At 47.3% G+C, this 10,884-nt stretch overlaps 1 protein-coding gene across 1 annotated transcript; it reads left to right on the top strand.

Moving 5' to 3' along the window:
- Positions 1–327: 327 nt before the first annotated feature.
- On the top strand, positions 328–8,025 carry LOC104160995 (probable tubulin polyglutamylase TTLL9; the record flags this gene model as incomplete). Its single annotated transcript, XM_009699271.1, is given in 10 exon segments — positions 328–361; positions 364–500; positions 2,439–2,502; positions 2,759–2,865; positions 2,946–3,033; positions 3,901–3,945; positions 4,804–5,020; positions 6,690–6,803; positions 7,304–7,403; positions 7,996–8,025. Coding segments are annotated over 10 exon segments (936 nt in total), but the record flags the coding sequence as incomplete, so codon positions are not given.
- Positions 8,026–10,884: the final 2,859 nt, after the last annotated feature.

The following is a 10,884-nucleotide window of genomic DNA, read 5'->3' as shown; positions in this document are numbered from 1 at the left end:
TGGGTGTGCGCAGCGCTGGTGGGTGCTGCCTGCCCTGGAGAGGAGGGTGCCCACTGCACCGGAGGGCCCCAGGAGGAGTGGAGGAACAGGGCTTGTAAGACCTGCTGTGTTCTAGCTCCTCGTGTTCATGCAGAGATACAGAACATTGAAATCGAGCCTTCTCCTCCACAAAGAAAAAGCAATTCTCAATGGTATCTGTATTTCTTTTTTTTTTTTTCTTCTCGGGGTATGTGGTGCAGTTGCTTCCCAGAAACTTCTCAAGGGCAATTAATGTCAGACCGTGGGAGCATTTGTTGAACTGAACCTTGTATTTCTCTTTCTACCCAGCTGAGTCAGAAGAACTGCTTAGTGAAGAATCTGAAGCCTTAGAAAGAGAAGCAGGAAAGCTTGAGGCAACAAAATGTGCACTTATTCCGAAGACCTTCAGAATGCCTTCAGAGTACCATTTGCTAGTAGAAGAATTTCACAAGAATCCTGGCATCACTTGGATTATGAAACCAGTAAGTACGTGCTCTCCCAAGGAAAGCGAGGCAGAGGTGAATGGATGCCTTTGTTCTGCAAAGGGAGAGGAAAATAGGTAGGAAATCTGCAGGAAGGACTGAGCAGAGCAAAGTGGCCTAGGAGCAGCAGTGCTCCTGGCCTGTTTCCTGGTCAACACATACTACCAAAACACTTCTTCTTGTGTAAGAATTTATTTCAGCTGTTGAAAGACAGCTCAGTTTGTTTGTAGAGCCAAAGTTAACTCAGTGGCAAAGGTATAAACTGCAGAGTTCTTGTGCAGAGGAACAGATTGTGCTCCCAGGGGTTCTCGGTGTGGGGTTGTGGCCAAGTTCATGCTCTGAAATCTTTCAGTTCAGCTGCAGGTGTGCAAGAAGGTGGGGGTGTGTGCAGAGCAGCTGTCTTGTTGGGCTTCTGGTTAAGTGGCATTCTAGGGCAGCCCCTAAAGATGGAGCTATGAAGACATCTGCTTAGTTTCAGGGAAATCCCACTACGTTAGATGTCAGCCGGTGTAAGTCCAGCCAATTTACTGAGTGGACTTCCATCCTGAGAACGTGAAAAGATTACGGGAGACTCCCTGAGCAGGCTGGAGCACAAGTTGGGGTGGATTTGATTGGCATTAGCTTCTCTCTGCTCTGCAGTTAGAGACCTGAAGGGTAGCCTCATGCTCTGAATCATATTTGTCCCACCAACCCTATAGCTACCTGGAGCTGGGCTGAACACAGCAACTTCCACTTCAGGCAGTGCCCTGGGGACCAAGGAAAAATTGTGTTTCCTTTAGAAATTATGACAATGCAACGGGATGCTGAGAAACGCCTAGTTTCTGTCAGCTGATTCAAGCCATTTAACATCATGAGTATTGCGCTGTGGTACATAATTAAAAATACACCCGTCTGAGACCTGCAAGCGAGCAGTCACTCTGGTTTGCACAGCAGGTCTGGTGAGGAGGCTGGGACAGGAGGATTCGCCTTACCCTGAGAGTCAGGCCCATCGGTAAGGGCACACTTGTGAGAAGTGAATGGGAGGTAATTATGCAAACTAACATGTGAATTACAGCCAGGAGGATAGCAGCTACTGATTATCTAACTCTACAAATGGGAACATGTTAATTTGCAACAAAAAAACCTTATATTAAGTTGATTTTGTGCCCACAACCTCAATTAACATGGTAAATAACCAGAACAGAGTAAACAAGGATATATAAAAAGCCTGTGATTACTGAAATTATACCAACAACTTAAATGAAATAGTTTGTGGCTGACCTCAAAACTTGCAGACAAGTAAAAATAAACTCCGTGTGACTCCTTCTGTGGGTCTGTACTCTTGAGCAGCGCTGTGCTGTGACGTCTCAGGTTGCCTACTCCCACACGCAGATGCAGGAGTAGGTCAGGACATTCTGGGGCTGCAGGAGTCTGGGCCTCCCTTGGAAGGTGCCCTGGGGAGCCTTGCTTCTCGGGGGGCTTATCCAGGCCACTCGTCACCCACTTTTAATGTGTCATGCAGCTTAAGCTGTCTTCAGGATTTTTCTGCTCTTGCTTGCCATAGTTCTCTGACATCTTTCATGGCTTTCCTGTTTAATTAAGTTCTTCTATAACGTACACAAATTTTAAATGTGACTTAACAAAATTCCCGACAACATATGTTGCGTTACTTATATTTCTGCAAGCATGTGAACAGAGTTTGTTTATTCAGTACTGTGGAACTTCCCCATAGGCTGGCTGCCTGCTCTGCCCTTTCCTCCAGGAATCCTCCTAACACCTACAAATCTGAGCTTTTTGCACTGGAGATCTGTTGTTGGGTCCCTTTCCCCCCATAACCTTAAATACGTGCGCTTGCATACAGATGATGAATCAGGTCGTGCAGGGCTTTTACACTGAAATTCTGGGAAACAACAGGAAATCCTAACGTTAAAGCCAGTAACTCTGCTCTTCCATCTGTAGGTTGGCAGGTCACAAGGTGAAGGAATTTTCTTGTTCTGAAAACTGAAGGATATCTTTGAAGAAGGTGAGAACGACTCTCGTGTCTTCTCTTTGGGGAATATCCAACAGGCATTTTGTTCTTTTGCTCCTGTTTCATCCTCTTCTTCTGCTGGTGACTTGTTCTGTTCTCCTGTGCGTGTCTCATGCCGTAGTCCTGCACCATTCCTCAGGCCAACAACAAAGTTTTTTACAGTGGATTTTCCCAAATGGTCAGATATTTTGTCTGGGATCTGACTCCTTACACTTTGTGTATGTATTTATATATAAACTTGTGATCTTAGATACATCTAACACTAGGCAGCATTTCAGCCACTGGGTTATACTATGCATTTCTCTGCCCTTCATAGGTTGCAAGTTTGACTTGAGAGTTTATGTTCTAGTGACATCTGTAAGTGCAAACCACCATCATTACGCCAGAAATAGATTTCCTTGCCTTAATGCCCAATTGCTCCTTTCCTCTTCTCCCAGTACATCCCACTGAAGGCCTGGTTATACAGAGGTGGATTTGCTCACTTTTCTAATACACGATTTACTCTGAATAGCAGAGATGATCGCTGTGTCCTACCTGTCTGTGTGTGCCAAAAAGAAGGGTAAGAAAATGACTGTACAATTCTACTGCTTGGTATTAGATGCATCAGATGAACCTCGTCACTTCTGACTGCTGCAAACACCTACAGGAGTCGGCTGTCCTGTCGCTGCCGCTGTCACCCTGTCTCTCTCCGGTCTTTTTTCACTAGAAAACTGGTGTCACCAGATCACTGGAAATGCCATTTTGACGAATCAGCTAGGACCGAAGCTGAAATGTCAGTCCTGGTTTTATTGTTAGTAGTTAAATTTTGGCAGCCTTTCTCTTCCTCAGCTTCGCAGAATGTAAGGACAGGGTGATTCATGGAAGAGAACTACTTGATACCCTGTGTGTCACACTTGCTACTGTATTGACTTTGATAGCGTTCGTTTGATTAACACATCTTCCCCAAAGGTATCCCACCTCAATTTGATGGCTTAGGAGGCAGGAAAATCCATCACTTCTCTCTGTGAAAGTTCAGCAGAGGTCAGGCTTCCTCTGAAAGATCGAAAGCCTTTCCAGCACGGGGGTACAGCAAGCGGCCTTGGGTGGAGGTGCACTGAGCTTTGGGGCACGGTGACAGGAAGAGCTTTGTGCCAGCCGTGAGGTGCAGTACTAGCTCAGGGCAGTCACTCTTTCATTTTCTAGATACCACTCTCGATTGCTTCTGATTTTTGTTTTTTCCTGCAATTTTTAGTAAGATACCATCATGCAGTGTTCGATTTAAGCTCAGGTGGCTGACGCCTCTGATTACAGACAGGAAAGATGATTAATTGGCACTGGGGCGGAAGAGGACTCTAGAGTGAGAATTCCATATTTGCTTGTTCAGTGTCTGTCTGTCTCTGTACTTCATTGCTGATGTTCATCTCACAAATGTGGCAGTGCAAAAGAGTGCACCTGATTTATGATCCCGGGAAGGTGGGGGGTACGCATTGCCTGCAGGCTATTCCCCCGCTGCCTGCCACTGCGGCTCTCCTGGCAGACGCAGGCAAGCTGACCTCCTCCTGCCAGCTGCCACGCCGAGGACGTGTGCTGCAGCCACTTCACTGGGCTGCCTTGGCTCCTGTTACCCGTAAGTGTGATTTCGTTGATAGCAGCTTTCGGAGAGAAGCTGGGTGAGCATTCTGCTTTAATGTCGCTGTGCAGCTGTCTGCACATCTATAGGGCTGATCTTTTTGGCTTTAAACCTAATAACTTTCTGGTTAGTGCTCTTCTGAGATGAAGATATCTTACAGCTTAGCCCTTCGCTTCTAAGACCTCAGCGGTACGGTGAGGTTGACATTGCTGCACGCAGCTGTCACTGTTAAGCTTCCTCTCTCGAGAGGTGGCAGCTGAGAGAAAGAGAGGGAGGAAAAAAAATTAAATGGGATGTCAGATTCCTCATGAATCTGAGATGAGGGTCAGTGTTTGAGAGCAATGGAGGATGGTGCTGAACTTCCCATTTTATGGGCTGCTCCCTCCTATAAATCTCCATTGTTTATAGGGAAAGGAGGGTCTTTGCAGTACCCTGATAGAAAGTAGGATGGTGATTGCTGTTAGGGAACTTCTGAGGGGACTTGGGGACTTTTTTTTGGTATAGCTGTGCAGTAGTCAAGCCCAAAGAGTTTAACTGCATTGTGGGGTGTGTAGCCCCTACCTTCTGGTCTCTGGCTTTTTATGAGGAAGTCTTGCTGGGCTGTGGAGACTATAGGGTGATGATTGAAAAGAATCATGTGGAGCGCATGTGTGGTCATCTGTTGTGAATGGCTTCGTATAATTGTGTTTGGATGTCTTCGGGCTGCAAGTGGGTGACTGAGCAGCTCGGACAGTGCTCGACCGCCAAGCGTGGGGCAGAGTGAACGGACGTTCTCTTTGCGGATATGGACAACGCTTTCATACACAGCCTCCAGGGTGTTCAGAAGGTGATTAGCGGTGACAAACACTGCTTTGAGCTCTGCGGCTATGACATCCTGATCCATCAGGATCTGAAACCATAAGGGCGTTAATAGACAGACCAGGGGTTACAGCGTCAGGCCAGCTGCTTTCCCTGGGATAGGGGTGTCTCCTGATCCTTCTGCATCTTGTAGGTAGGTGCTTGCAGGCTGGCCGAGAGTGAGCCAGTCTGGAACTGCAAGTGAAGCGTAGAGAGGTTTGAGCTCTTTTACATGAAGGGAGCTGCTGTCTGGAAGGATGCAGCTGCTTTTGCTCGGAGCATCAGGGTTTATTAGGTGGGTGCAGCACCATGTAACTTTGTCTGCAGGATCTCTAGCCCTGTGTTGTAAAACCCTGCCAATTTGGCTCTTTCTGGAATATGCTCCCCTCCAAGTGTCAGCATATCACAAGTATCACAGCACTTCCCAGAGATGGAGGGTTACTGTCATCTCTTCTTCTGCTCATGTATCTTACAGCAGTGCTCCATCAGCACTGACAAACCTCCAGCCGGTGCCGTTTGGCTGCCAGCGCTAAACATAACCCGTGGCTGTGGTACACTGGCTAAAAGGCAGACCCCAACTGAAAGAGGTCCCTCCCGCTAATCATGGAGAAAAGGACTCCGCAGGAGTTCAGGGTATTTAAGACAAAACAACAACAACAAAACCCTTTAAAACATAATTTGGCTTTAGACTGGTTTATTATTTTTTTAAATAGAGGTTTTCTCACTGGCTAAGTGAAAAATATGTATCATTAAAGTCCAGCTGAAATTCTCAGAATTTTATCTGCTACATATGCAACCCAAGTATTGCAACAGCAGAAACCTGAGAGCACAATGGACTTGTCATTACAGGAGTTGAGAAAAACAGCAACAGCAAATAGTACTTCAGAAATGACAAGCAAATAGGATTATTATTCTTTCAGCCTTAATCATGTAATGTGCAAGCAGTACTATAAGTAAGGAAATTTCCCCTAGATATGATTTATGTTGATGGTGCTCTCCTATGAAATGTCTTCTCTAGTTTATTTTTTTTAACTCTTCCCTCTAACAAGACACGGTAACTGGTATACCTGTTACAGCCCGGTGTCAGCTTCAGTACAATATTTCACACGGTGCCACTGGGGACAGCTTTATTTCAAATGAGCAAATAAATGCAGCTCAGCTGTGGTTCTGGATAGCTCTAGCTTGAACAATCTACTCTGTTCATAGCCTCAAACCAAATTACTGCGTCGGCAGCCTGCACATAAAGAGCTGGAGTAACTTCAGTTGGTCAGGGAACAAATGAATCGGAATGAAAGTCCTCGATGTCGTCACAGTGCTCAGAGAGCGCTGCTGGGCCCTCGCAGGAGAGCTCTTTGAACGCTGTGTTGTGCTAGGAAACTGTTCCCGGGAGACATCCACGTTCTGCCACTAAAAAAGGGTTAATGCTCATTCTGTGAATTCTCCTCGGCATTTACTGCTTCAGTGAGACTTTGGTTTTCACTTGTACGTCTTTCTGGAAGCTAGAGGGATTTTTTTTTCTTTAGTATCATTGAGAACAGGAATAGAAACTTTGCAATAAGCTCAGAATGTTCTTTGGCTCAGCACATGGGAAAGAGATTTAGGGTTGGATTTCCTATTGCTTCACACTTACTCCTGCCTGCTAGCAGGGTAATGATTTTGTGGACAGGCGTTTCTCTTAGACAAACCATTGGCAAAACTGCCTGTTTCTCTCTAATTTACTGTTGTATCTCCTCAGCTGGCTTCTGGAGGTAAATGCTTCACCTTCCCTCGCTGCCAGTAGCCAGGAGGACTGCGAACTCGAGTGTCACCTTCTCAAAGACAGACTTCATATTGTGGACAGGGAGGGCAGGCAGGCAGGCAAAGGTGTTTATTACCTTCTAAGGGGTTTTAGTAAAATGTTTGGAATGGATGGTCTGGCTCCATGTCTTTCTTGGCAACTGATCGTAATACTTGAAACTTTATAGCGATTAAGTGATGAATTTCCAGAAACAGAGCAAAGTACGCAAGCATCCTGCCACTTCAGAGTGGGAAAACAAAGCAGCATGGGGCTGCAAAGGGAATGCAGTCCGTGTCAGAGCCGGGACGTGCACAAGAGCTCTCTTTCAGAGGCCCTTCTGCATTGTGCCTCCCACACTTACTGCTTCTGGAGCTCTCTGTTCCAAGCAGCTTGTCTCGCAGCATTTTGTGATTGACTTTACAACTGTGCTAACCTCAGATATTAATAGTAGAAAGATGTCCACTGCTTTCAGCTGTTCAGCTTTGTCTCCGATTGTCTGGGAGTTTATTCCTGTGTGCAGACAGATAATTGTCATTGCTGAGGTACTTCAGTACATGTATTTGATGCTGTAGGCTGACGGGGAAGGAGAAGCATGTTGGAGGCTTTGCCCTGATCAGGAACAACAGGCCCGTCGGCAGCAGGGGAGACCCGGGCACTCTGGTGAATGAGAATGTGACGGCAAACACACGTTTAGGTGTGTACTCATCCAGTGCTGGCAGAGTGCCCTGCTCACGTTCCTAAGCTATCTGCGCGTCAGCAAGAGGAGCGCACACACCTTTCACTCGAGAACGGAAGAACAAGAACAGGCCTGTGAGCTCTTATGGGATTAAGAGACCAAAAGGAGCAGATGCTTTCCAAAAGTGGATGTGAGCAACCAGGCTGCAGAAGCACTGTTGAAAACAAGCATGTAAATGTAGTGGGAATGGTTTTGTTCGTAGTCCTGCTTTTCAAAGTCACAGCAGAGTTCTTTATATGCCAGCTTTGCTGCAAAAAACACTCTACAGTCACTGCGGTGACCATTTATTGGGCACTTTCCTGAAGCTAGTTGTGTATTTTACTGTTGGGAAGCAGTACTCGGATTCTGAAGTCATACTTCTGAGAGGCTGACGTGTATTGTAACTTTATTTTCCAGCACGCAGCTCAGTGTGCCTACAATTGTCTGTGGCTGTAGTTTCTAACTAACAAAAATTGGCGCATTACCTCACCTCTACGGGAAGGAAGAGTAAGGTGATGTGTAACTCCCCTGTTAACGTTTTCATTGCAGGCTGCTGTGGTGACAGGAAGATACAACTGAAGCAGCTTTTCAGGAATCTTCCTGCACAGCAGAAAGCATAATGCTGATCTCAAGCTTGGGATGGGAGAGATCACCATGGATGAAGTTCACTCTCTCTTCCTCATATTGAGCAGCAGCAGTTCCCACTTCTCTCTGGACACTGCTGGCTCAGCACAAGACGCTGGCCACCTTGCTTCTGAAGGTTTCTCAGCTTGGAAGCTGCAATGGGCTTGAATGAGCTGTTTCACAATGGCTGACACAAGGGATGCTGGCTTCTCGGCTGTCCATCGGCACTCGCAGAGCTGAGTTCTGTACTGTGTAAGAAGATAAAGGGGCTAAACACAGTCTGCACAGCAAAACAAAGCTTTTAGGGAAAGCAGGCACCTCATCCTCCTACTGCTACTACTAGGGAAACATGTGAGAGCAGAAAACCTGTTGCCATGATACTGTAAAAACAACCTTGCCATCACACGGTGCGGAGACGTTGGCTGGCTGTGCTACACCGGTTATGTAAGAGTGCGGCTCTGACGCAGGGACTTGGCACCGTGTACTGCCGCTCGCTTCCAGAAGAGATGCAATTTTCTGAAAAAGCTACCGGCAAGGTAGTTCAGCTAGTAAGGCTGTGTTATTTTTATTTTTTTTTTAATCTGTGTATCTGAAACTTAAGGCTGAAGTGGACAGCCTCGCTTCTTGCAGGTCTACATTTAGGGTACCTGGCGTTAGCTACAGAATTTTAAAGTTTAGGTCAAGCAATGGTAGTTGGCTTTTTAGATTTAAAGAAATCACACCTCAGTTTTAAGGAGTCTGAAAGAGGGTATTTTTTGGAACTCTGCATAATTTGAAGCATGTGTGGAACTGGACAAGGCAGCACAGGGCTGCCTGGACAAGGCACTTCTGCCCTGGGAAGCTGGGAGGCAGTCAGGGAGCCAGGAAAACAGCGGTGCTGTGTTTAAATTTCTGTGTGGCTGTGCAGAAGGGAAGAGAGCAAGGGACCAGGCCCAGCTCTGTGTTACATGTGCGACATTTGACAGAACGGGTGAGCTACCTTGAGAGGCGGAGAAAGGAGGACAACTGCCGTGTTTACAGTTTTTAAATTCTATCCAGAAATATCTTTACAGAAGTTCAAAAACTAAAGGGCTTGGCAGGACCCATACACTTTCCTGTACACAGGGGGGGAAAAAAAAAAATCAAACTCACTGTCTTGCATTACTAATTATGATTAATTGTTTTAAAATTTTTTTATGGTCTTAACCAAGTTGTGCTGGGGTAGCAAGTTTAAACTAAAGGGGGTACTGTAGAAGACAATAAATTTTAAAACCTTTGAAGAAACTATTCCCGGTTAAATCAGTTGTCCTTTTACTGCAGGGCAGGCTCAGTGACTATTCCTGCTCAGCCCTCTTCAGGCTGCTTTTTAAAATATACATACATTTTATCCCTTCATCTAGTTTTGAAAGCCTCGTTTCTGTGGTCTCTTGCCTTCCAACTGAACAGTGGAATATGTTTTCCCAGCAACACTAAAAGGATGCTGCCTCCTCCTGTCCCTCCCTACACATCTTTAAAGAGATTCCTGACATGCTTCCAATGTATAGCTTTGCTTTGTTTTAATACCACAGGCGCGCACAACTCCTCTTCTGTGCTTCGGGCACGCTGTGGATTCCCAATTCCTCCTACTCCTGTTCCTGATACGACAATGAACCAGCTCTGAAGCCAAACTCCAGAAGCACTCGCAAAAAAACCCAACAAGGAACATACACACAGCGCTAGGAATGCTGCTCTGATTTTAATAATCCCACTTCCACCCCGGCCATGGGCGTTTGCCCAGCGCTGTGTCCCAGCCCGTGCCTCGGCACAGCTCTGCCACCCGGGCTGCGGCAAGGAGCAGGAAAGGGTCTGTGATCTGAGGAAACTGCAGTGTCGTAGCCAAGGAGCCAAACGCTTCCCAGCGCCTGCCAGGGACCTGACCCGAGGCGGGCTCTGGGCACACCGATGTCCTCCTGCCAACCCCAAAGGCTGCTGCTGTTTCAGTGTGAGCTCCACAGGTGACAGCCTGAATACATGCTGTGATGATGGCACGGCCACCTCAGCCCTCCAGGATGCGATTGATTAGCTTCATTTCCTCAGCGGTCATGGGGTTCAGGTTAAATCCCTTCAGCTCAGCTTTACCTGAGAGAACACAGATACAAATCAGGATTTTTCTACAAAATAAGTGAAGCGGTCCACGTTAAACTCTAGAGGGGCTGTGGGGTCACCCCGGTGTGATGTGGGAGCCCATTTAGCGTGCCGGTGGGTGACAGCTCCACACCAGGAGCCGTACAATACTGCTGGAGCAGGGAAGGAATTGCAAAGCCAGTGGGAAAGCGGCTGCAGGGACAAACAGAGCTCAGGAGTTTCTGCATGCTCCCGAGACATGACATCTGCTCCCAGATACTGAGAAGGTTCCAGAACAGGAGTGTTTACCTTGAGCTTCGAAGAGGCGGTTGACCTTCACACGCAGCTCTTTCCGGAGGTTGTTTATCTCCTCATCCAGATGTTCCTGGTCTGAGACAAGTGGGAGAGGAGTGAGGAGGACTGCAGGCTCTGGGGTGAAGGCAGAACCTCCCGCAGGACACTCGGCACAGGACCCCGGGGCTCTTCCCCAGCTGCCTTGGGGTCCCACCCCACCCTCCGCTGCCCACAGGGCTGAGCCCCAGGTTGCTTCATGCCCCAGTGTGCTTCCCCGGGTGCTGCCCAGACAGCATCCGCCTGTGACCGCTCTCGAGAGGTTTTGGGCACTTTGAAGCCCAGTGCTAGACAGAAACCCGTTTATTTTTCTAAAATCTAAGACAATACATCGGCAGAGCCTTTGGGCGGCCCGCCTTACCCTTCCGCAGCATCTCCTTG

This window comes from Cariama cristata, unplaced genomic scaffold (assembly GCF_000690535.1).
Source record: "Cariama cristata isolate BGI_N322 unplaced genomic scaffold, ASM69053v1 scaffold34174, whole genome shotgun sequence".
Lineage (NCBI taxonomy): Eukaryota > Metazoa > Chordata > Aves > Cariamiformes > Cariamidae > Cariama > Cariama cristata.
This window is presented reverse-complemented; position numbering and strand designations above follow the sequence as displayed.